Source organism: Haliotis asinina, chromosome 12, assembly GCF_037392515.1.
Source record: "Haliotis asinina isolate JCU_RB_2024 chromosome 12, JCU_Hal_asi_v2, whole genome shotgun sequence".
Lineage (NCBI taxonomy): Eukaryota > Metazoa > Mollusca > Gastropoda > Lepetellida > Haliotidae > Haliotis > Haliotis asinina.
Window position 1 is genome coordinate 2,145,948 of NC_090291.1, and position 27,768 is coordinate 2,173,715.

The 27,768-nt window shown below is 38.6% G+C and overlaps 1 protein-coding gene across 7 annotated transcripts; it reads right to left on the minus strand.

Moving 5' to 3' along the window:
• Window positions 1–738: 738 nt before the first annotated feature.
• LOC137257693 (copine-3-like) lies at window positions 739–27,764 on the minus strand. Of its 7 annotated transcripts, none has more exons than XM_067795071.1 (15): window positions 27,683–27,764; window positions 22,144–22,314; window positions 21,515–21,694; window positions 20,320–20,394; window positions 19,954–20,034; window positions 19,709–19,792; window positions 18,482–18,571; window positions 17,436–17,531; window positions 16,845–16,931; window positions 16,359–16,418; window positions 14,732–14,865; window positions 13,655–13,761; window positions 12,879–13,021; window positions 12,395–12,643; window positions 739–3,843 (listed from the first exon to the last, which is right to left on the minus strand). In XM_067795071.1, exons 2-15 carry the CDS (start codon window positions 22,303–22,305, stop codon window positions 3,718–3,720), a joined length of 1,674 nt encoding a protein of 557 aa, XP_067651172.1. In that variant the 5' UTR covers window positions 22,306–22,314; window positions 27,683–27,764; the 3' UTR covers window positions 739–3,717. The 7 variants fall into 7 exon arrangements, with proteins under 7 accessions (XP_067651172.1, XP_067651175.1, XP_067651176.1 ...); XM_067795074.1 differs by having other exon boundaries at window positions 12,407–12,643; window positions 27,683–27,747; XM_067795075.1 differs by having other exon boundaries at window positions 12,407–12,643; window positions 27,611–27,701.
• Window positions 27,765–27,768: the final 4 nt, after the last annotated feature.

Genomic DNA, 27,768 nt, shown 5'->3' on the forward strand with positions numbered 1-27,768 from the left:
GTAATCTGTGAATAATGGAACACAGACCACTCATTTGAGTGCCTGACATCATGAACATCTACCTGCACTTTTTGGATATGATAACACCGAATCAGCGAGCCTGACCACACAATAACATTACATCTTATGACAAGCATGGTGGTTGATGACCACTTCTCAACAGGATCTTTAAGGATCATGTATACGAGTTGTCACAGGTCGGAATATACAACCAGATGATATTTACATGCTTCCACAATAATACAAAAAGGCATACAATCTAGATCGTCAGACTCGGGAATATTAAAATGTTAAAATATGGGATCTTGTCGCCATACAGATCATGCATCATTTTACTGTTAGGATGGAGTTGGATTATTCCTCAAGCCAGCTTTATTCTCCAACTTGCTGAATTCCTGCACTGAACAAGAGTCTGTACAAACAGGGACCAGAGGCTGAAAAGTTTCTCCTTTTTTCATAATAGTCCCCCTCAACATAACATGGTCATCAAGAAGCTTATTTTATCTGGTGGTCACAATCAGTCAGGTGGTAGATTGTTGTCACCACTCATCACTGTTCATTATATCAGTCACGGGTTTGTCTGGTCACAATTCTTGCGTATTCACAGTTGTCGTCCATACATAAACATACACACACTCTGGTCACAAAACCTGCATAGTGTCTCCTTGAAGGGGTTTGAAGGTGGTTTTGGTAATTGAAGCCTCTCTGATGCAGACAATAAAAACAAACAACTCTCACTACCATGACAGTTGTATTTACCAATATAAACATAACATATAAAGGTGTATACTAATTACATGCAAAAACGAAACTTTCACTAAAATATAATTGTTTTAAAGCATGTAGAAAACTTGCTTGAGTGAGCTTTGCTGATTATTATGTAAATGGACTTTTATCTATGTCATATTAACTGTTGACGCAGGACACCCCTCAATAAACATCTACAAGATGACAATCTGTTAAACAGTCGCAATATTCAATCTGCTAAACAGACACGAAATCTGACAATCTGTTAGACAGATGTTTTTCAATATCTATGGACAATCGTTTGAACAAGCACGGTATCTGCTGACAATCTGTTAAACAGACATATCTGCTGACAATCTGTTAAATAGACACGATATCTGCTAACAATGTGTTAAATAGACACAATATCTGCTGACAATCTGTTAAATAGACAAATATGTGCTAACAATCTGTTAAATAGACAAATATGTGCTGACAATCTGTTAAACACAATATCTGCTGACAATCTATTAAACAGACACAATATCTGCTGACAATTTCTTAAATAGACACAGTATCTGCCGACAATCTGATCCTCTCTACAGTCCATCTGTTTCAAGGCACATGATGTGATATGTTTATCACAGCTGAAAGTTTGGTTTTCTATCAATTGCAGGGGTAAGTTGACTTCACAGTCTGTACAAAGTTATGAAAGACAGTTCATGGGTTTGGGTCTTTTCATAACATGCAATGACTGGTGTTTACTAAACCACTTACCATGAAACTCTTCCATTAACTAGAAATGATAACCGGTCTGTTATAAGATTAAAATTATTATATCTAAATACAAACTTCAGAAGATAAAGATATCTGATGAACAACATTGATAGAGTAATTACTCTACAACATTGATAGAGTAATTACTCTACAACATTGATAGAGTAATTACTCTACAACATTGATAGAGTAATTACTCTACAACATTACTCTAATGTTCATGATTCTTTAACAAACATATATAACACAGATTAGAAAAACACAGACTAACAGGAATGAGATCATGTCCTCTCATCATCATCATCACCATCATCATCTTCATCATCTTCATCATCATCATCATGTTAACATCAAAAGTTATGCCATTTAGAAAGTGGACAAATGTAACATCTTTCCTAGTCAAGTACAGATTGTAGTTCTTTTGGTGTAAGTCACGATGGACAGGATTCAACATAAAAAAAGGAGTATAATCTGAACTGTACTAAAAAAGTGCAATCCCAAATATAACATAATTAAATGACAAAAGTCTGCCTGAAAAGCCTATGACTCCACACACAATACTTTCTTCAAGCATTACACTGGTTAAACCTGTCATTGGATCAACCTGCACTCGTTTATTCTCAGCTCCCTGAGAAGCTGCAAAACAAACTTACTGGTCAAAATATAACCTCACAGTACCACCTCACATTCCCAACAGAAGCTGAAGTCCTCTGCCTGAGAAGACACAGTTGCCAAACGACCTTCAACACGATTGGTTCAGACATGACTGAAGTATCATGGAACTGATAACCATTGTTTGTGTGTTAATCAGTATTGGTAATTTTACAATAAACTAAGTAGTCAACTAGACACTGAATATCAGGATTCGGAAAAAGATAATATGACAGTAATGAAGACTGAAGATTTAATTTCAGAAACCTCGAACAGCAAATTTCCAGGTTATCAGCATTAAATATCTTATTGTCGTCTCTTTTTGGTAAATATTGACGAAAATGTATGTTTTTGTCTTTAGATCAGAGTTTTCTTCAAATTTTGTAGAATTTCTGTGCCATCATACTGGTGTATGGCGGAATTTCAGTCTAAAATTTGCAGTTACTACGATAAAATCATAGAGGTTGGTATCTCTGCTAACACACTGGGAGTAGTTTTAGGGACACAAGGTAATGCTTCATACAGAATCCAACCATGGTGCTATGTGTGGTCGGTCAACACACTGCCCACTGGACTACTAACCAACGAGGACCCATTTTTCAAAAGAAGATTGTTATCATGGAAACCACACACACAACAGTAATATATTTACTAAAAACAGTTTTATGCCTGTCCCTGATAAGTTAAGAATTACAAACACGTGTCTTTCTACCCTGACTGTCTTGCTACCCTGACTGTTACAACCAATGGCAGTCTACATGCACTAAATAAGTGGAAGTCATATGCATTAAATTCATGATTTAAATAATGCAAACAGAAACAAAGACATGGAGTGAATGAGTGAGTATTGCATCGCCTTTATGTTACTAGCATCAAGTCAAAACCATCATAACCTTTAATATTAAATATAGCATACATATACATCATCATAACAAAACATGCATATATTGGACAGAATAGGAAAAAGTAACATTACATGTATAAAGAAGCATATTCCATGTAGAAACTTAACAATATATATAGATATATTTCTCAAATACATTTTCAGACATACATCGTCATCTCCATCACCATCATCACCATTACTACACAAATGAATAGAAACAAGCCTTTCTCCAACAGCTGCCTATGTCCTTATTTTTTTTTAGATTTTAAGCAAGTTTGCAGAGAGTGAAGCAGGTTTGCAGAAAGTCAAACAAGCCACAATAATACTGAAACAGCTCAACAACAACTGCATATGTGTCATCAGTAAAATAACAAATTAAACATGAACTATCTTTGCAGTCTTAAGCACTAAATGAAAATACAAATTTTTTTGGCTTTGTTAAAATGTCTTTTGCATGCCCATACACAAGCTGTATATCAACATGAAACTGCAAGTGACTAACAAACCAAACAATCTCAGTTTACTTGTCAGCTGCAGCCTTAGTTCTGCAATACAACCACTACCCTAAACCACTTGAAACATACTAGATATTTCATTTGATTACAGTTGATTTTTCATATATACTTAAAAATGAACTGGCACCATCCAAGATGAGAGATAACTCTGTGTGTTTCTGATCAGGAAGTAGGTGGCGCTGCTGCTGGAGCTCTAGGTCGAGGCTGGATGTTCCTCATCTTGTAGTAACCAGTGACCTGCCGCGGTACCTCTGCTAACACGTTGCGAGCCAGCTCTTCAGCTGAAGCCTGTGAATTAGATACATTAGTGAGAGAATTTAGTTTTACACAGCAATCAGCAATGTTCCAGCTATATGGGGGCAGTCTGTAGATAATCCAGTATGGACCACAGAATCCCATGATCATCAGCATGAGCATCAATCTATGCTGGGATACGATGACAAGTGTCAACCAAGTCAGTGAGTCTGGCCATCCGATCCTGTTACTCGCCTCTTACGACAAGTATAGGTTACTGAAAATCAATTCTAACCAGGATAAATACAGCAGTGAATAAACAGTTTAACAATACCGGCATTTGGGTTTCAGGGAAAATAAGGTAAAATGACAATCCAGTGATCGACAGCTTGAGCATCGATCCACGAGGCTAGGAACCGATGACATGTGCCAAACAAATCAACAAGCCTGACCACCCGACCCCGGTAGTCGCTTCTTACGACAAGCATGGGCTGCAGAAAACAATTTCTAACCCTGATCTTCAAGGGTCCAAAGAACGCACACGACTCTTACTGAGAGACAAATGTGTTCAACAAAAATATGGCTGATCCTGAATACCACTTCCACGACTCAAAACATCAACTGATGTCATGCTAAGATCGTGCCTGTGGAACTGACCACTGATGCTCATAAACAAACAATGGAGTGAATTTTTTATCAGCCACTTACATCTTTTAGGTGCAGGCATCCGTGACTTGTACACTTAGTTAGGTATTGATGGACAGTCTTTGACATCTGCACTGACACCAGCGCACAACAGGCACGTTTAGTCAGTGTTCACTGCATTCAGCTGTCTGGTTGACTGACTCATGTTCGCTCAGATAAACCTCAAATTATATTTGTCACTGTTAATGCGAACCTTTTTTTGCATGACATTAATGTTTCATGTACGCTGCTGTCAGAACGCTGGCTGAACTTCATAGAGCTTCCAGAGGCAATACAGAACACCATCCAGAGACAAACGTGTTCAAATAAAAGCTAACTGAAACAAGAAAATATTGCTTTTTTTTAAAGCCCCACTCAGCAATATTCCAGCGGGTCTGTAAATAATCGAGTCTGGACCAAACTGTCCAGTGATCAACATCAACATCGAATTACGCCAATGGAAGACGGTGACACGTGTCAACCAAGTCAGCGAGTCTGACCACCCGATCCCGTTAGTCGCCTCTTACGACAAGCATGGGTCACCGAAGGCCAATTCCAACTCCAGATCTACACGGGTATCATGAATACCCGGTTGGAATACACCACGCAAATACTTGATACTTTTCTCCACAATAATTGATAGTGGAACAAAGTCCAGGTTAGCGGTATCGGGTATATTAAGGCGTTAAAACATTGTCATACCCTTTACAGGGAGGATGGAACAGGATTGTTCAGATCACGAGGATGAAAGGTGCTTTTCTCGCTTGTCCAGTCGTTCGAAAATATCGCTCCCTGGCAACCTATGACTGCATCGTAATACCAATCAGTCAACAGTGTCATCCCGGTCCTACGGTGTGGGTCACTGCCCTCATCACTGGTACATCTGAATCGAAATTTCATTTTTAAGAAGTCTCCTCCACAGAGTACAACCCTGAACAAGACTGGCATTCTGAACTGATGTCTGTAAACTCTGACGAGGAATTTTACCCGACTTTGGAGTTCATGTTGGGGTCAACTATACACAGATGAGTAACAACTACTGAGGGTGAATACACTGTGCCATTTATAATGTGGTCAAATACATGATCTTTTTTATGAGATTTTTCATTATTTTTGAGTTTACACTGGACTCCACAATGCCCTCGACTATCCTGAGGCAATACAGGAGGTAGAAATGATACAAGGAAAATTATGTAATCTTAGGAGACGGGGTCCAGAAGCTTCTGTGAGGTTGAATCCCATCCTGGATTCGAACCCACGTTCTCCGTCAGCTATCTAACCAACTCAGCCACAAAACATGCAAATGGGACAGGTGGTAGTCTAGAGTATACACTTTTTGTTCTGCTGTGACAAGTGCAAATTGACTGGGGACCCAAGGTCACAAACTATGAATACACAATGCCATTTAGAAATTTAGAAAATGGTCAAATGTAACATGACATATTTCTCGGTCAAGTACGTTTCTAGTACTTTTGTTAGGTTGAGTCCCATACAAGTATAATGTCAGTTGATGCGATCGACTGCTCCCAAAATACATTTCATAATATTCCAGAAAGGTTTTATCTTAATGTGAACAATACAAAACATAACGCTGTCATAAAACCTAACCTAGAATCTGTATGGCAGGCTTCAGGCCCATTAAGTAAGATGGTGAGGAACTGGTATTGTATTGTCCTAGTTGTAAATAAAACCTGCTTTTAACATTTCTTACAAAAAAATGGAAGATTTCGTTGTTGCCATTCTAAATCACATCTCATGTTAATGGTTGTTTTGATTCTTTGTGAACTGTTTAATGCTGCGAAAAAGCAAATTTAAGGCATACAGAGGTAATCTGTGAATAATGGAACACAGACCACTCAATCCAGGCATACAGAGGTAATCTGTGAATAATGGAACACAGACCACTCAATCCAGGCATACAGAGGTAATCTGTGAATAATGGAACACAGACCACTCAATCCAGGCATACAGAGGTAATCTGTGAATAATGGAACACAGACCACTCAATCCAGGCATACAGAGGTAATCTGTGAATAATGGAACACAGACCACTCAATCCAGGCATATGGAGGTAATCTGTGAATAATGGAACACAGACCACTCAATCCAGGCATACAGAGGTAATCTGTGAATAATGGAACACAGACCACTCAATCCAGGCATATGGAGGTAATCTGTGAATAATGGAACACAGACCACTCAATCCAGGCATATGGAGGTAATCTGTGAATAATGGAACACAGACCACTCAATCCAGGCATATGGAGGTAATCTGTGAATAATGGAACACAGACCACTCAATCCAGGCATATGGAGGTAATCTGTGAATAATGGAACACAGACCACTCAATCCAGGCATACAGAGGTAATCTGTGAATAATGGAACACAGACCACTCAATCCAGGCATACAGAGGTAATCTGTGAATAATGGAACACAGACCACTCAATTCAGGCATATGGAGGTAATCTGTGAATAATGGAACACAGACCACTCAATCCAGGCATATGGAGGTAATCTGTGAATAATGGAACACAGACCACTCAATCCAGGCATACAGAGGTAATCTGTGAATAATGGAACACAGACCACTCAATCCAGGCATATGGAGGTAATCTGTGAATAATGGAACACAGACCACTCAATCCAGGCATACAGAGGTAATCTGTGAATAATGGAACACAGACCACTCAATCCAGGCGTATGGAGGTAATCTGTGAATAATGGAACACAGACCACTCAATCCAGGCATATGGAGGTAATCTGTGAATAATGGAACACAGACCACTCAATCCAGGCATACGGAGGTAATCTGTGAATAACGGAACACAGACCACTCAATCCATGCATACCGAGGTAATCTGTGAATAATGGAACACAGACCACTCATTTGAGTGCCTGACATCATGAACATCTACCTGCACTTTTTGGATATGATAACACCGAATCAGCGAGCCTGACCACACAATAACATTACATCTTATGACAAGCATGGTGGTTGATGACCACTTCTCAACAGGATCTTTAAGGATCATGTATACGAGTTGTCACAGGTCGGAATATACAACCAGATGATATTTACATGCTTCCACAATAATACAAAAAGGCATACAATCTAGATCGTCAGACTCGGGAATATTAAAATGTTAAAATATGGGATCTTGTCGCCATACAGATCATGCATCATTTTACTGTTAGGATGGAGTTGGATTATTCCTCAAGCCAGCTTTATTCTCCAACTTGCTGAATTCCTGCACTGAACAAGAGTCTGTACAAACAGGGACCAGAGGCTGAAAAGTTTCTCCTTTATTCATAATAGTCCCCCTCAACATAACATGGTCATCAAGAAGCTTATTTTATCTGGTGGTCACAATCAGTCAGGTGGTAGATTGTTGTCACCACTCATCACTGTTCATTATATCAGTCACGGGTTTGTCTGGTCACAATTCTTGCGTATTCACAGTTGTCGTCCATACATAAACATACACACACTCTGGTCACAAAACCTGCATAGTGTCTCCTTGAAGGGGTTTGAAGGTGGTTTTGGTAATTGAAGCCTCTCTGATGCAGACAATAAAAACAAACAACTCTCACTACCATGACAGTTGTATTTACCAATATAAACATAACATATAAAGGTGTATACTAATTACATGCAAAAACGAAACTTTCACTAAAATATAATTGTTTTAAAGCATGTAGAAAACTTGCTTGAGTGAGCTTTGCTGATTATTATGTAAATGGACTTTTATCTATGTCATACTAACTGTTGACGCAGGACACCCCTCAATAAACATCTACAAGATGACAATCTGTTAAACAGTCGCAATATTCAATCTGCTAAACAGACACGAAATCTGACAATCTGTTAGACAGATGTTTTTCAATATCTATGGACAATCGTTTGAACAAGCACGGTATCTGCTGACAATCTGTTAAACAGACATATCTGCTGACAATCTGTTAAATAGACACGATATCTGCTAACAATGTGTTAAATAGACACAATATCTGCTGACAATCTGTTAAATAGACAAATATGTGCTAACAATCTGTTAAATAGACAAATATGTGCTGACAATCTGTTAAACACAATATCTGCTGACAATCTATTAAACAGACACAATATCTGCTGACAATTTCTTAAATAGACACAGTATCTGCCGACAATCTGATCCTCTCTACAGTCCATCTGTTTCAAGGCACATGATGTGATATGTTTATCACAGCTGAAAGTTTGGTTTTCTATCAATTGCAGGGGTAAGTTGACTTCACTTTCTGTACAAAGTTATGAAAGACAGTTCATGGGTTTGGGTCTTTTCATAACATGCAATGACTGGTGTTTACTAAACCACTTACCATGAAACTCTTCCATTAACTAGAAATGATAACCGGTCTGTTATAAGATTAAAATTATTATATCTAAATACAAACTTCAGAAGATAAAGATATCTGATGAACAACATTGATAGAGTAATTACTCTACAACATTGATAGAGTAATTACTCTACAACATTGATAGAGTAATTACTCTACAACATTGATAGAGTAATTACTCTACAACATTACTCTAATGTTCATGATTCTTTAACAAACATATATAACACAGATTAGAAAAACACAGACTAACAGGAATGAGATCATGTCCTCTCATCATCATCATCACCATCATCATCTTCATCATCTTCATCATCATCATCATGTTAACATCAAAAGTTATGCCATTTAGAAAGTGGACAAATGTAACATCTTTCCTAGTCAAGTACAGATTGTAGTTCTTTTGGTGTAAGTCACGATGGACAGGATTCAACATAAAAAAAGGAGTATAATCTGAACTGTACTAAAAAAGTGCAATCCCAAATATAACATAATTAAATGACAAAAGTCTGCCTGAAAAGCCTATGACTCCACACACAATACTTTCTTCAAGCATTACACTGGTTAAACCTGTCATTGGATCAACCTGCACTCGTTTATTCTCAGCTCCCTGAGAAGCTGCAAAACAAACTTACTGGTCAAAATATAACCTCACAGTACCACCTCACATTCCCAACAGAAGCTGAAGTCCTCTGCCTGAGAAGACACAGTTGCCAAACGACCTTCAACACGATTGGTTCAGACATGACTGAAGTATCATGGAACTGATAACCATTGTTTGTGTGTTAATCAGTATTGGTAATTTTACAATAAACTAAGTAGTCAACTAGACACTGAATATCAGGATTCGGAAAAAGATAATATGACAGTAATGAAGACTGAAGATTTAATTTCAGAAACCTCGAACAGCAAATTTCCAGGTTATCAGCATTAAATATCTTATTGTCGTCTCTTTTTGGTAAATATTGACGAAAATGTATGTTTTTGTCTTTAGATCAGAGTTTTCTTCAAATTTTGTAGAATGTCTGTGCCATCATACTGGTGTATGGCGGAATTTCAGTCTAAAATTTGCAGTTACTACGATAAAATCATAGAGGTTGGTATCTCTGCTAACACACTGGGAGTAGTTTTAGGGACACAAGGTAATGCTTCATACAGAATCCAACCATGGTGCTATGTGTGGTCGGTCAACACACTTCCCACTGGACTACTAACCAACGAGGACCCATTTTTCAAAAGAAGATTGTTATCATGGAAACCACACACACAACAGTAATATATTTACTAAAAACAGTTTTATGCCTGTCCCTGATAAGTTAAGAATTACAAACACGTGTCTTTCTACCCTGACTGTCTTGCTACCCTGACTGTTACAACCAATGGCAGTCTACATGCACTAAATAAGTGGAAGTCATATGCATTAAATTCATGATTTAAATAATGCAAACAGAAACAAAGACATGGAGTGAATGAGTGAGTATTGCATCGCCTTTATGTTACTAGCATCAAGTCAAAACCATCATAACCTTTAATATTAAATATAGCATACATATACATCATCATAACAAAACATGCATATATTGGACAGAATAGGAAAAAGTAACATTACATGTATAAAGAAGCATATTCCATGTAGAAACTTAACAATATATATAGATATATTTCTCAAATACATTTTCAGACATACATCGTCATCTCCATCACCATCATCACCATTACTACACAAATGAATAGAAACAAGCCTTTCTCCAACAGCTGCCTATGTCCTTATTTTTTTTTAGATTTTAAGCAAGTTTGCAGAAAGTGAAGCAGGTTTGCAGAAAGTCAAACAAGCCACAATAATACTGAAACAGCTCAACAACAACTGCATATGTGTCATCAGTAAAATAACAAATTATTATGAATTATCTTTGCAGTCTTAAGCACTAAATGAAAATACAAATTTTTTTGGCCTTGTTAAAATGTCTTTTGCATGCCCATACACAAGCTGTATATCAACATGAAACTGCAAGTGACTAACAAACCAAACAATCTCAGTTTACTTGTCAGCTGCAGCCTTAGTTCTGCAATACAACCACTACCCTAAACCACTTGAAACATACTAGGTATTTCATTTGATTACAGTTGAGTTTTCATATATACTTAAAAATGAACTGGCACCATCCAAGATGAGAGATAACTCTGTGTGTTTCTGATCAGGAAGTAGGTGGCGCTGCTGCTGGAGCTCTAGGTCGAGGCTGGATGTTCCTCATCTTGTAGTAACCAGTGACCTGCCGCGGTACCTCTGCTAACACATTGCGAGCCAGCTCCTCAGCTGAAGCCTGTGAATTAGATACATTAGTGAGAGAGTTTAGTTTTACACAGCAATCAGCAATGTTCCAGCTATATGGGGGCAGTCTGTAAATAATCCAGTATGGACCACAGAATCCCATGATCAACAGCATGAGCATCAATCTATGCTAGGATACGATGACAAGTGTCAACCAAGTCAGCGAGTCTGGCCATCCGATCCTGTTACTCGACTCTTACGACAAGCATAGGTTACTGAAAATCAATTCTAACCAGGATAAATACAGCAGTGAATAAACAGTTTAACAATACTGGCATTTGGGTTTCAGGGAAAATAAGGTATAATGACATGACTTGTTCAGGTGCTTAAAACTGCAAAGATCACTACACAGCAAAGATGGGACAAGTGAAAAACATGCAGCCAGATACAAGTAGCCATGGTTTAGCTGAAGTATCGAACATATGAAAAATAGTTGACATTCAATGTCAAGACCAACTTTCTGGCCTTGTTTAAAACTATCAAGGTGAAGGTCATAGCTGGTAGGTATTGACTAGTTGAACTGTCCTACAACTGCTTAAATGAACTTCTGAGTAACACAACTCAGGAGTTTCAGGTAAATTTTTCTTTAAAAAAGAGAAACAATGTTAGCAAATGTTACAGAGAGCCATGAAGAGATGTGAATTGGGGTTAGAGTCTCATTCATGCTTAGACTGATGCTCATGCTGTTGATCACTTGATTGTCATATCCAGACTCAGTTACTTACAGACCATCACAATATAGCCAGAATATTGCTGAGAGTGATGTGCTGAACAACAAACTAACAGACAAACCAACTCATTCAAGATTCGTGCAGATAGGAACATGTTTGTGTGAGCGTCTGCTTGTCCTTGTTTGGACAAACTGTTTTAAACAGCCAGCACACTGAGATACCATGCCATAGTTTAACATGGTTACCCAATCCAGACACATACACTGACTCGGAGTTGACAGTCCTTGTCTTATACCAAAATGCCGAGCACAATGCTGATGGCAACACAAGGTACCACTGTGTGGTATGACATGGGTTGGGATCAACGTGCCTCCTGCCATTCTCCAGGAAATAGTCTATAAATGGGTTCCATGCACGGGACGGCATAGAAGTATTTTATTTATTATGAAAGTAAAGAAAAACATTCGGCTAGAAACAACCATGCCACAAGATAAGACATAACACTGACACAAGAAAGAAAGAAAAAAGAAGGTTAGAACACACACCATTTGACTTACTTTCTTGAAGTCCCTATATGCCACAAACTGAACTATGTCCCTACGCGCTTTCTGACCCGACCTCGTCCTCAGTACGCCATCATCGCCATCCAGGAAGTTCATGGCAGCAAAATTGGCCCCGCCTACCCCTATGATGATGATGGACATAGGGAGGCTGGAGGCGTTGACCACTGCCTCAGTTGTCCTGTCCATGTCGGTGATCTCGCCGTCAGTCAGCAGCAGTAGTATGTAGTACGCCTGATAAACACAGGGATAGTGAATTATGGGAAATATCAACCAACAGTGTATGGCAGAAAGCTGATCTGATTGATTGATTGATCGATTGATTGATTAATTGAGTGGATCCCTTAGGACAGCTGAAATTAAAAACAGTACCACACAGAGGCTCCTTTGGTGGGCTCCATGACAGTGAAAACAGTGGCATAAGGAGGTTTCTTAGTGGGCTCCATGACAGAGTAAAGTAGAGACTTACGGAGGCTCCCTTCATGGGCTCCTCCTGCTGAGCAGCAACTGCAAATCTGGCTACGTGGTTGATGATGGGAGCAGCATTGGTAGGGCCATACAGTCTCACATTCTGCACACAGTTGTAGTACGCCTGTAACACACCTGGGATCCCTGCAACCATGGCAACAAGAGAGTCAACAGCCTTTCTGTTTACGTCTCAGATCAGATGCATGGATTTCAAGACAGACAGCATGAAGCATGGCAAAGAGAAGGAAATACAAGCCTGTGAATAAATCATCAAATTCCCACACAGGCACACAGCATGTTCTTGAACTCCAGAGAAATTCTTTTGTGGAAAATCATATTAAATATCTTAGAAGTCTTTGCAGCCTGTTTTTATAAAGCAGTGCATGCAATAAGGCCCATCTGACCGCCCGAGACAGACTAGACTTCTGACTGACGGTTTAAATTTACAGCTAGCCAGCCTATTGATCTGGTGAACTGTTTAGATGTTCCATTCATCTGGCTAAATTCTCCTCATGTAGTCTGGTTAAATTCTCTCTGGGCTGATAACACTTTAAAGTTACCAGCCCTGATATCTGGCTCGGTTTTGGGTATATTTCATTACCTAACACAATGTACTGAGAATTATGATGCATCTGCAAAATTTGGTCACAAGCTGATCTTTACAATGCACGGTACAAACTTATGGAGTCCGAACAAGACACTCTAGGAACTAGACGGAGGAAAAACAGACCAATCCCTGAACATATAAAACTGATATGTCAATTCATCCATTCCAACCTGCACAAAATGGATTTTGGGCATTGAAGTTCATGGCGAACTCGAAGGACACCTCCATGTTGGGTGGAATCTGGGCCCCGAACCCCAGTGCAGGAAACAGTTTGTCGCTGAAAGAAGAACATCAGAAAATACTGAAACAAAACAACATAAATGGAAAAACATGTTATTGCACTATCCGATTATGTGACTTTGACATGTATGTTTTCATTCCCGTGGCAGCCAGATGTGTTAACACAGCGTAGTCTTTCACCAGTCATCATCCTGGATGGGATGATACCATGGCGAGAGGTTGTATAGTTGATGGCCTATCGTTATATTTGATTATGACTCGCCAGTTGATAAGGTGATTTTGCAATACCTATTGACAGTTTTTCGTTGTAGTCACAACAGGGCTAGACTGTTGTGAACAGTGTTACAACTGTATGCACATATGCAAATAGAATTAAAGTGGAAATAGATTAGTCACAGTGTTGAGTTTATTTCAGAGAACACTGCATAACAATGGCCCTGTCTATCCAGTTTGACAAACCAATTCCGATTTTCAAGCAGCTCTGATAACCATGGTGACAGGAGGGATTTATCTCCCCTGCCTGGAGTCACTATTGGTGGAACAATGCCACAAAAACTATGAAAAGAGAAAAGTATTGGCATTTAGGACAGCCACATCTACAATCTGTAAACTGTTGATACTGGACCAGACTGGGTTGTAATGAATACAAGCAGAAGAAAATATTTCTAATATTCTTTATTCTTAGTTTATTGTTTGTCATAAGTGTCCAGTACTACCTATCCACGAGAGTATTAAAGCTTAAGCATTTGATTTGGTTTCTAAATGTCACACTTATCAATACTCCCACTATCTGACAACAAGCTGAGTCTCACCAGACAAACCAGTGGTTGATGTCATAAGCAACATTACATTCAGTGTGAACATGATGATACACAAATCAACCAACTGACTGAGTCAAACCATTCACTCTCTAACAAAAAGCAATGGTTCCTATTCCAATGTTGAATCACACACTGATGAAACCAGTCAAACAGACAGTACAAGAAAGGGTAAAGGTCTCAGGGTACCTGTCATAGTCCTGCACCACATTGCCCACAGCTTGGATGGCCTGTGCATACTCTGTGGGCTGGTGCTGGTTAAAGTAGTGGAGTGAGTTTGGTTGACGTGGGTCACCATTTGACGCTGTGAAGTCCACGCCCACCTATATGGAACACCAGGTTTAGGAACACACACAATATCAGGGGGTCAAAAATATGTTGAAAAGCCACTTGCCACAGGGCAAGTGATTTCAAGACAGTAACTTGTCCTGACTAATTTTCCACTTGCCCTGATTTTATGACACAATGCATGATGTTAATGTTTACTGAACTATTTATCAAAAAGTGATAATTTCCCTCTCTACTTTATTACTATTGCCAACTTTAATAGCTTCAGTGTGAGCAGATATGATGGAGACATATTTTTTAGCCAAGTGAACTCACATACATCCAACGATCAAGTTCTATAGCAAATATATACTGAGAGAAAAAAAATAAAGGATTCACAGCTAGTGACGAAAACTGGAAAATTTTAAAGGAATGCATGAATTTTCCTGTGATCCTTTATTTGTTTACTCTAGTCTGGGTCATAAATGTTCATTTCAATACTGTTTTATTTGTATCTGACTGCACCAGTTTCAGTCTAGGTGATGCATCTATCAATAGTGAAAATTGATCCTTGAGCAGACGACAAGTCCTGCTGAATGGGGTGTTGTCAGCACTGGTCCTACTGATGTCTACCCGATGTATGTTTTTGGGTACATAAACATACCCCATATATAAAATCAGAATACAGAAACGAATTCTTGATCAGAACTGCTATAATGCTGTGTTAAATGCAAACAATTCTGTTATATAACAAACAATCATTCATAGTGACAAATATTTTGCAATGCATAACACCACTCACGATAAGCTGAAAGGGAACAGTGTTTTGATTTGGGGTTGCATAAGGGCTTGCTTGCCCTCTGTTTAAAATTACCTTAACTCTGTTTTTGGTACACTCCTGTAGTACCTTTGCCGACAAAGACCCCCCCCCGCTTTGGCACAAGAGTAGGGTGTCTCGACTGGAGGACTACTGCTAGACACATATTAGATGATTCTGCGCACTAAACGCATTTGTCTGTGACATGCGGTACAACAAATTGGGCGAGTACACTTGGCTACTACAGGTAGCTTGACGATTATGCACGTGCAATACATGCTAACCGTGACATTAAATCAACACCGCATATTCCTTCGAATGATAAGACTGCAATTTCAGGCATAAGATACTGATATTCCACGCTAACCTTTAGTTAAGACGAAGACAAATAGATGATTGGGGCATTGACAAGCATTTTAGATATTCAACAATTTCGTTAAAAAAAACCCAGGAAAATGTCATTTGCTTCGTGAAATGGATCGGTGGTACTAAACATATTTGCTCAGTATATTGTGTTGATTCAGTTCGTTGGGATTGTACCTGTTCCCAAATCGAGTGTGCTATAACAATTCATGCATGAATTGAAAATGGGAAATGAACATCTCGATTTTTATCAGACAACCTGTCTCCCTCTTGTTTCAAGTGGATCGTTCTGTGGGGTGTTCCCAAGTATGCAAACTGGGGTCATTTGTCAGGTCGTGGATCAGCTTATATGTGTTTACCAGTACTTACTGTGAGGTTGATCTGTGTGCCGCTCATGATGAAGTCGAGGAAGGAGAAGTCAATCAGTATCTAAAGAAAACACAAATATACAAATATAACATCAGCAGACTAACAGTTGAGACTGTTGTATCTGACTAACTGACTAACATCAGTTGAGACTGTTGTATCCTTGTTTCACTGGTTCTCACTGGTGTTCTGCATCTACTCCCGTTGTCAGTAATGAACTAAATATTGTTGACTGACTAAAACTGCACTCTGCAATATTCCTAGCATCAAGATGGCTGCATGTCTGGGCATGTTCCAGAAAGTGGAGGTGTCAATGATCCACTTGTCCCCAACATCTCTTCATAGATCAGAAACACAGTGATCGCTACAATGCATGTCAAGCAGTCTCCTGTAACTCACCATCAACCAGGTCATGGAATCAATCCTACAAATTGTCAACGAGACCACACAATTCCTGACTACTGTTTATATTTGTCTACAGCGTCTCACCCGTATCGATGAAAGCATCACGATGCCAGAGTTGGTGTAGTTCTTCTTCTTAGCCTTCTTCTTCGGGTTGATGCAAGGCCATGAGGTCTGTCAACACAACAAATAACGCAAATTTAGATTCATATTGACATCTGAATGCAATGTCTCTGAAAACCAAATATATTCTTTTTTTACATATGACAGACATTATCAAATAAGATAAACATATTTTGAATCCAAATATAAAACTGGCAGTTGTCATTAAGAAGATATGTTGCCGTTTCAAAGCATCAGCTGATTATGAGTAGCTAATTCCAGAAGGAAGATGGACAGATGTGCGATAAACTTATATCATAACTAACATTGCATTGTTACCATGGTTACAGTTACACTGCAGTTCAAATATCAGGGAACATTTTGGTGAAACCCTAGACTTGGGCAGACAGCCAACACATCAATAGTCATGACTGTGGTGAATTTTGAATCCAAACACACACAGTGTGAATCGTAACACAAGCAAATCTGCCCATCAGTTACTGAGCATATGACATAAGGAGGTAAATAAGTAGCTGGAAATTGACCTCATCATATCACCAAGGGAGATAATCCTACCTCTTGTTTCTCAGCTTTCAGCAGGTCATTGAGGGAGGTGGTGAATCCACCTATCAGGTCATGTGACCCGTCACTGTCCCAGTCGTACACGTCAATCTGTAACACGACATGAGGTTAGACATTCTTCAGGTGAGTGAGTGAGTGACACTGATGATGGAGCTGCATGATAAAGGTCTGTACATCATTATGTCGCAGCACTCAGCAGTATTCCAGCTATATGGCAGCAGTCTGTAAATAATTGAGTCAGAACCAGACAATTCAACAGCTTGAGCCTCAAACTACACAGCAGTCATACAAGCTCATGTGTGGAGCAAGTCAGCGAAGCCTGACTCCTGGATCTGGTTAGTCACCTCTTATAACAAGTATGGATTATTGAAGAGCAGTTCTAACCCAGATCTTCACAGGTCTGAGTCTGGCATGACTGTATACATCATGGACAACTCTTGCAAGGAATGCTTTAGACCTATTCCATCCAAGAATCTCCATCAACAGAAGCAGTGATTCATCCAGGAATGAGGGATTAAGTGGGACATCCCCCTTAACTGATACAAAAGAGGGGGATGAGTCTTCATGAAATGGCTCAACACTTGTGAAATAAACGTCTCTCTTTCTTTCAAGAGAGAGATTGATGAAGCTGGTTTGGTTTAACAAACAGAAGAGTTTATCAAGATGATCTGCAGTCTTGTTTACATATGTTATGCAGGTGCGTGCGTTGACACAACATAATAGGTACTAGTCATTTGAACATTGCGTGTCAGGTCTCGCATCAGTTTTCCTTTATTACGGGAGATGTACGTATAGGGGGAATCACGCAATTCCGTGGCCTGGTTGCAACACTGAAGATGGAACATTTACTCATGTTTTGGCAAAAGCATTCAAAATATTAAACAACACTAACAAGTTTTAATTACGCAAAGTCAGTCTGAAAATGAAGTGATAGATTAATCTTCTGAGGATAGACCACACTGGTACCTTATTTTCCAATGTTCAAATACCATGAAATTCTTTCAGGTCTCATTTCTTCAAAAGACGTTTTCTATGGTTACCTTGAGCTCGCTGTCTCTGTCTCCGCCACACAGAGAGTGGACTGACACACTGAACTGACGCCAGTTTGGGTTGAGCGTGTTCTTCACGACCTGAAAGAAACAGCTGTGTAAATACTAAACATGTGTCAAGGACATGGACATAATAAGTGTACTTCTCAGAACTTAATGTTTATTGACACATCAATACATCAAAACTAGCTTGCACATTGTATCCAAAGTGCATATTTCTGAAAATTAGTTGAAATTGATTCTTATGAGTGAACATAGCAATAATGCATGACAAGGCCATTCAAATATCAGTCAATCAGGAAACTGTAGACTATTAGCGGGCATGGGCTCATTCTGTTTCAGTTTATGGAGACAATCAATAACACGAAATATTGTAATATGTTTATAAAAACAGCCTGTCACACTGAAGACCTTGATTCCCCTACATAGGTACAGTGTGTGATACTGCATGCATACTGCTACAAGCAATGTGAACCCATACTCACTCACTATAATAACTATGCTTGTCGTGCATGATACAAGAACAGCAAGGCATTTTTTTTGTCTTGAATATTGTGGGACTGTTCTTATCACAACAAACAACAGATGTAAGTTGTATCTAAAGAGCTGTTTGCAGAGTACATTTGTTCTGTTTCATATAAACTACAATAAGATTCTAAACATTTGTCCTCCTCCTTCAGTCATATACTACACCTACCCATACAATGCAAATGAGTGAATTTAGTTTTACACCATACTCGCAATATTCCAGCTATATGGGTGTGTCCGTAAAAGAAATTGAGTCTGGACCAGGCAATCCAGTGATCAACAGCATGAGCATTTATCTCTGCAACTGGGGACTCATGACAACCAAGTCAGCGAGTCTAACCTCCCAATCATGTTAGTTGCCTCCAACGACAAGCATGGGTTACTGAAGATTAATATTCTAACCTTGACCTTCATGTCTTAATGCAAATAGAATTTGAAACTACCTTTTCCCATTTCAATCATAACAAAATATTTTCAACATTATCATTTTAAACAGATTAAAAAATATGAGCTTACATTATCTTCACATGAAAACAAAATGAAACAACCATCTATCACGTCAATATTTATAAAAACACTTACATGATGCATATTGGCCCATTCAAAGCACCAATAATATCTATGTTCATATAATATTTCTCAAATACTGTTACTGGTCATGTAACTGTCCAGAGATGCTCAAGTACTTACCTCCGTTCTGTGGACAACCTGCCATGAGCCATCAGGAGCTTTCTTGAGAATCTCCAAATATGGATCTGATTTCCCAAATGTGTCCTAAAGAAACAAACCCAATATCTTGAATATCCACAAACAACACAAACTATTCAAAAAAGTTAAAATCATGAAAACATCCAAACACCATTCAAAACTGTCGTGATTACAGAAATGTCAACTGCTGTGATTTTGTCCCAAGAAAACACAGGTATGAAACTAACCTTGTTGTCAAGTTTGGCGGCTCTGAAATCAAAATTAACCGATTCCTTGTCTGACCCAGCCTTTATTTCCTCAGACTTTACCTGGAAGTAACAATGCATCATTGTAACCATGGCAACAGTCAGTCAATGATGATTTACAAAGGCTTACATGCAACACAAAACACAACTTTGCAGATTCTGATACCCTTCAGTATGGACTAACAGTAACAAATTATCAAAAATGCAAATTCAGCTTATAAAGTTGAAACAAAAAACAATAAAAAATATCCTCCGAAATCAACAGTTCAAATGATTCACTAATTTCATGTCAATAGCAGGTTTATCGAGGACACTGCAGTTGAGGCAGGAGAGTGGACTACAACTTACAGTGATAGCACTCTGACCCATCTTGTCTCCCTTCTTGTTCTGTAAAGCTGTGATGTATGGAGTCTGGGACACAAGCTGAAACAACAGCAAGCTGAAGTTACATGCACTTCAGCAATATTCCCAGCAACTTCACAAAAATGAAGAGGAAGAATTTTCCTCATCGAAGACACAACTGACGTATTTCTATCTCAGATGGAAGATGAAGCTTTGAGAATAGTGAGCTTATGGCTGCCCCACCGCTGTAAATACTAGAAGACTAACAGTCTGATAGTCTCGGAGGGACTGAGAAGTTTAATGCTGTTGTGAACTCATCAAAACAGGATTCTCCTAAACACTGACTGTACCACTACCATAGTTACTGCTGCCCGAAGCCACCCATTGTTATCATTTCCACTGATATTAGAGAAGTAAATTATTCTTGATTGTTGAATCCTTGTGTATCGCTAGATCTCCAAGGAGTTTTGTTTGCTGTTTGCTGTTTGCTGTTTTTAACTCCGCATACATAGAGGATACTAAACGACTTTCCATGTAATACCATTTCCATGAAAAGAATGAATGATTTGGTATCAAACAAGTGAAAGTGAGTTTGATACGAAATCTTTTATGAGTTAAATGAAAATGGTATTTCACGGAAGCAAGTTTAGTAATCTGTTTATTACTTCCAACACATATTGATAGAAACTGCAGCTACAGTGTGAGGACTCCCAGTTTTCCATGAGTCAAACAAGGTCCAATACCACCACAACAGCGGCAGTAGCATTGTGACGTCATAACTCTGAACCCTTACAACATCATACATGTAGCGGTACTACTCTAGTGTAATATTGCTGTAAAAATACTACACTACAGTATCTTCCACGGGTGAGTAATAGAGCAGTATTACAGCTAAATGATGGCATTCTGTAGATACTCAAGTTTGGACGAGACAATCCAGTGATCAACAGCATGATCATCAATCAGTGCAATACGGATATGATATCTATACTCTAAGTCGCCTCTTAGTACAAACATGGGGTGTTGGAAACAAATTCTAATCCAGATCTTCAAGGGTTTCTCCATGTCAAAATATATGACAGAAAGTGAACGACACTTACTGTTGGATCTAGAATCAAGAACAGAAGCATTTCTAATGAGAGATTTCATAACAGCCATCATAACTGGTATTCGTAATCACATCATGGTGAGTAATCTTTACCTGGCCCAGTGTACACTCAATCTGACCCAAGAAGTCATCGTCTTCAAGTGTACGGGATTTGTTGTCCACATCATACACTGCAATCTTCACCTTCTGGACCTGCTCAAAGTAGTAGTCAACCTTGAAGGGCTGGACAAACACCGGGTCCAAGCTGTTCACCACATTCTCCGTTCTCCCCAGCTGCAAGTAAATACCATGTGTAAAGACTTTAACACAGAAGATATTTCAGCATTTATGTTTCCGTAGTCAGACAGTAACTGTTGTCAAGGCCATCCTTATTACAGCATTGGATGCTTGGTACAGTCAGTTTGGCTCAAAAGTGGATCGATGAATTGCAATCTAATACTAATAAACTAATAAACATAAAATACTCAATGAAATGCTGATCTTAATCAAAACATCAGATCAACTCTGTGAGTTTTTTTTTCAGAATTTATGTCCTTAAAATGAAAAATGTTATTTAACAAAGTATGATCAAAATATGGACACAGTTCACTATTTGTTACAAGGAAGGAGTGCTGAGAAAGGGACAGGCAGGTGTTTGAGGAGCACATACACAAGTGTCCACCAAGTTACTGTTTCATTAACCTGTGCTGTGCCATCTCAATTCTATCAAACGTAAACATTACCTCCTTCCATTGGCTTCCCTCCTGCATTAGCAACACGGCACAGGGGTCAGACTTGGACATGACATCTTTATTCTTCAGGTTCTTACATTCAACTCTCAGCTCGACCTTGGTCACACACTGGGCTGCGGTGCTGCCACCTACAGGTGGATACAGTCCAGCCATTGTTATACCCTTTATTGAAAGTCAAAACAAATGGGTTAGTCATGTGGGCATAAGGCTTTTGAAATGATTTCACGCATGACATTGTCAGCAAAATGTGAAAGTAAAATCCGACATGACACATGTAATAGTTTTTATCACTTCAAAGAATCATAACTACAGTACTGAAAAGGCAAAAATAATACATGAGTTAAACAGCAGATCCTGCAAAGGCAAGAGAAGCAAATGCAGCTCAATATCTAAATGTAGGCGAATGGGTAGCCTAATGTTACAAGTGTCCGCTCGTCATACTGAAGACCTGGGTTCGATTCCCCACATGTGTACAATGTGTGAAGCCAATTTCTGGTGTTCCCTGCTGTGATATTTCTGGAATATTGCTAAAAGTGGCATAAAACTTCATTTATTCATGGTCAGAGAGCTATTTATAAGTTAATGATGACTTGGAACTCTTCAATACGGTTTTCAAATGAGTTCAGAACAATGTCATGTGAACATGACATCCTCTGACCAGTGTTTGCCCAAAGCATAAAACATTAGGAGTCATTATGACTCCCTGGTGTCATGACAGCAAGTCATGATCATGTTTCTGGGGGTCAACTTCAGTTTGAAACTTTCATCAAGACATCAACTCTAGATCTGATTGTTTAAAGGGGCACTGATGCGGAGCAATTTCCGTGGACTGGTGTAAACGTTTGTTATTGTTTTTCACCCAAGAGTACCCGGATGATATCCTAGAATTCGCGACTGGTTCGTGACCTCTGCTGAGCAGTCCGTATGCGCAACTGAGAGTTTAATTATAGACAGATCAACTAAGGTCAAGTAATTTTACTTCATTACAAATGTATTATGAAAACAAATGAAACACTTTGAAGGTTAATCATCTGCCAGTGGTTGAAATGGTTAAAAACTATTAGGACGGGAAAATAACGAAGCCAATTTACGTCTCTAAATTTTGTCTCATAACCCTAATTAGTTTATATATATAGTTATATTTGTATGATTTTGAAATTTAATGAATGAACACACAGTCTGCTTTTACATAGTAAATTTCTAACATCACAGCAACATTTATACATTGTATAGATTGCCAATGTGGATCCTATTTTACACACATACGCGATCTAGTGTGTGTTTTCTGTGAAACAGATTCTGCTGAATGCTACAACAAATAAATTAAAACAAAATGCAAATAATGAATGTAAAACAGACTAATTTTATAGAACAACGACAGGCTACTACCTTGTTCAGGAATGTATCCATCAATATCCACATAAAAGAACGATATTCCATTCATCTGCAGCTGGTAAATAATCCTGTTCTGTGTCGTGTGTCTTACAACAGTCTAATTTGCGAAAAAGTAACACATTGGTGAAAACCTGATAAACCTCTCATTGGTCACCCATGATAGCACACCTGGCAACTAAATGTATGATGTCCGCCATTCTAAGTAATTTAGTTAACCAATAATGAGCAATCAATCAACGCAATGGTGGTCAATTCTTTGAAGGGAGGATGTTGTTTTTACACTCGCACTTTACGACAGGGTGTAGTCAGTATAGATCTGTACATCTACACACACTGCCTTTTGACAAATCCGCTGTGGAAGATAAAAGTAATTAATCAGTGTGTTATCGGTTAATCCTTTGATCGATGTTTGTTTTTGTAACTCAGCTGATAAACCCTCTTACATCACTTACATGCACATATTACATAACATACAATACATTTGCCACTACAGACCTTAATTTATAATGTTGAGTATTTACTCTAGACAGGAGAAGTGCCAAATGGGAACCTTTGATGAGTAACCAAAGTGGTGTTACTACTAATTATACCTGTTATAAAGTCATTAACTGACCATCCAGAGAATGATGACAATAACACGTGTAGGTTTACACCATCAAACGCAAGTTACGGCAAGGAAGATGTAATCTCAATGTCGCATGCAGCCTGAAAACACTTATGGGCCGAAACTGTTTTGAGGATACCAACAGAACTACGTTACATAAGGAATACATACAGGCATTTGCTGTGTACTTGGGTAAATAGGTGTAATAGGTTTGGGATTTTTTTACGTAAGATAATTTTCAGATTTCTCTACCAAACGCAAAGTCATCGTTTTTCGTTTACGAATTCATATAAATTAACTGTGCGTTTTTATTACCATGAATAATAAACCGGGGTAGCTACCACAGTTACTAAAATTTACGTATGATATTTACTATCACCGCTGAACCAACAAAAATACCCATCAAAACTATCTAAATGTAAAGCTTTTCAATCTTTCGGACTGAAACAAATGGCTTGCTGCGTGCATGTAGACATCATATTATCACATAACATGATTAAATATCGAGGTTAAAAACTCAGAAATAGGATCAAATTGGATCAGTCACTATACTATCCAAGCATCCGGAAAAAAAACTACACTGCTGGGATGTTTTGTTACTATCAGACAAGGAATACCATGGATATTTTTAAATAACGTCATGTGATGAGCATCCGGCCTCCACACTTTTTAGGGTGAAGAAATTCTGCTAATGTGGACAGGAGCCCAGTCCCTTTGTCCGTCACGGTCGAGGGAGCGGGTGCTGACCAATTTGCAGCTTGGTTTCGTCATTAGACCGTTGGCGAGAAACATTATTCGCTCCGCATCAGTGCCCCTTTAATAACGATAGAAACAAGTAAAGGCAGGTCAGGTATTTAGTCAGCAATGAGCAGTCAAAACACCAGTCACACACCTCCAAAAACAGCAACAAAGAAAACAGTATTCATGATTGAAGCTAAAAGTAACAAGAAACCAACAAACATGATATAGTCACACATATTTCACAATAACCTGGGGTCTTGTGCTGATGCAACTTAGTTCAGGATTACACTGTCATTTTATCTAAATTCATTATAACAAGATAATGTGCTAATATATAAAATTCATACGTCTTCCGTGTAACATATTGCTCTGTGCCTTTCCTTTATATGAGGAATGTGACTGATGATCTGTACACGATCAGTACAAAACACATATCTCCTACTGCATCCAGTCTGCAGACTACGTTTAGACTACTACCATAAGTGCATTTTAAGTGAATACAAGCCATAAACCTAAACGTCAAAGGTGAAAACTGGCGAGTTAAAGGGGCACTGATGCGGAGCATTTTCCGTGGACTGGTGTAAACTTTTGTTATTGTTTTTTTCCCGTGAGTACCCGGATGATATCCCAGAATTCGTGACTGGTTCGTGACCTCTGCTGCGCAGTCCGTAAGCGCAATTGATAGTTTAATTATATACAGATCAACTGAGGTGAAGTCAATTGTACTTCATTACAAATGTATTATGAAAACAAATGAAACACTTTGAAGGTTAATCATCTGCCAGTGGTAGAAATGGTAAAAAACTATTAGGACGGAAAAATAACGAAGCCAATGTACGTCTCTATATTTTGTCTCATAACCCTAATTAGTTTATTGTCATATTTGTATGATTCTGAAAATTAATAAAAGAACACACGATTTGCTTATACTCATAGTAAATTTCTAACATCACAGCAACATTTATACATTGTATAGATTGCCAATGTGGATCCAATTTCACATACATACGCGATCTAGTGTGTGTTTTCTGTCATACAGATTCTGCTGAATGCTACAACAAATAAATTAAAACAAAATGCAAACAATGAACGTAAAACAGACTAATTTTATAGCAACAGTGTCAGGCTACTACCTTGTTCAGGAATGTATCCATCAATATCCACGTAAAAGAAATCGTATTCCATTCATCTGCAGCTGGTAAATAATCCTGCTCTGTGTCGCGTGTCTTACAACTGTCTCATTTGCGAAAAAGTAACACATCGTTTCACGTCTTTCGTTGGTGAAAACTAGATAAACCTCTCATTGGTCTCCCAAGATAGCACACCTGGCAACTAATTGTATGATGTCCACTATTCTAAGTAATTTAGTTGACCAATATTGAGCAATCAATCAACGCAAGGGTGGTTAATTTTTTGAAGGGAGGATGTTGTTTTTGCACTCACACTTTACGACAGGGTGTAGTCATCTACACACACTGCCTTTTGACAAATCCGCTAGAAGAACAAAAGTAATTAATCAATCAGTGTGTTATCGGTTAATCCTTTGATCGATGTTTGTTTTTGTAACTCAGCTGATAAACCCTCTTGCATCACTTACATGCACATATTACATAACATACAATACATTTGCCATTACAGACCTTAATTCATAATGTTGAGTATTTACTCCAGACAGGAGAAATGCCAAATGGGAACCTTTGTTGAGTAACCGAAGTGGTGTTGCTACTAATTATACCTGTTATAAATTCATGAATTGACCATCAAGAGAATGATGACAAATAACACGTGTAGGTTTACACCATCAAACGCGAGTTACAGCAAGGAAGATGTAATCTCTGTGTCGCATGCAGCCTGAAAACACTTATGGGCCGAAACTGTTTTTGGATACCAACGGAATTTCGTTACATAAGGAATACACACAGGCATTTGCTGTGTACTTTGGTAAATAAGTGAAATAAGTTTTTTTTACGTAAGACAATTTTCAGATTTCTCTACCAAAGCCAAGGTCATCGTTTTTTTTGTTTACAAATTCAAATAAATCAACTGTGTGTTTTATTATCATAAATAATAAACCATTGTAGCTACCATAGCTACCAAAATTTACGTATGCTATTTGCTATCACAGCTCAACCAACACTCAAAACTACCTAAATATAAAGCTTTGCAATCTTCCGTACTGAAACAAATGGGTTGCTACGTGCCTGTAGACATAATATTTTCATGTAACATGATTAAATATCGAGGTTAAAAACACAGAAATGGGATCAAATTGGATCAGTAAGTATACCATCCAAGCATCCGAAAAGAACTACACTGCTGGGATATATGGTTACGATCAGACAAGGAATACCATGGATATTTTTAAACAAATGGCATGTGATGGGCATCCGGCCTCCTGACTGTTTAAGTGAAGAAATTTTGCTAATATGGACAGGAGCCCAGTTCCTTTGTCCGTCACGGTCGAAGGAGTGGGCGCTGACCAATTTGCGGTCTGCTTTCGTAATTCGACCGTTGGCGAGAAGCATTATTCGCTCCGCATCAGTGCCCCTTTAATACATGTTACACCCCTGATGTTACTCGATCTCTGTTACAAATGATACATTAAATTTCATATCGAGCTTCCAAAACAAAGATGAGTATAAGTATGATTGATGTTTCAAAATAATTAGGCCAACATCAGATTTTGACCGGAAAACATTAACTGTTCAAAATATTCACCTCAGATTACGTGCAACGTTGAACGATGACACCGGCACAGGCAACTTTGGGAAAACAAGGAAATGGCCTTACCTAGTTATCTAGTGTATTTCCTGATGTAGCAGCGGCGCTGTCGCAGAGGCGTCGGCATATAGACTGGGTTCCTGTTGCAGATGACT

Coding starts and splice junctions, on each gene's coding strand:
- LOC137257693 (XM_067795071.1), bottom strand. CDS start 22,305: ATGGCTGGACTGTATCCACCTGTAGGTGGCAGCACCGCAGCCCAGTGT. Junction 19,793..19,953: donor CCGCCAAACTTGACAACAAG/GTTAGTTTCATA, acceptor TTGTTTCTTTAG/GACACATTTGGGAAATCAGA. Junction 16,419..16,844: donor TGATGCTTTCATCGATACGG/GTGAGACGCTGT, acceptor TGTTTTCTTTAG/ATACTGATTGACTTCTCCTT.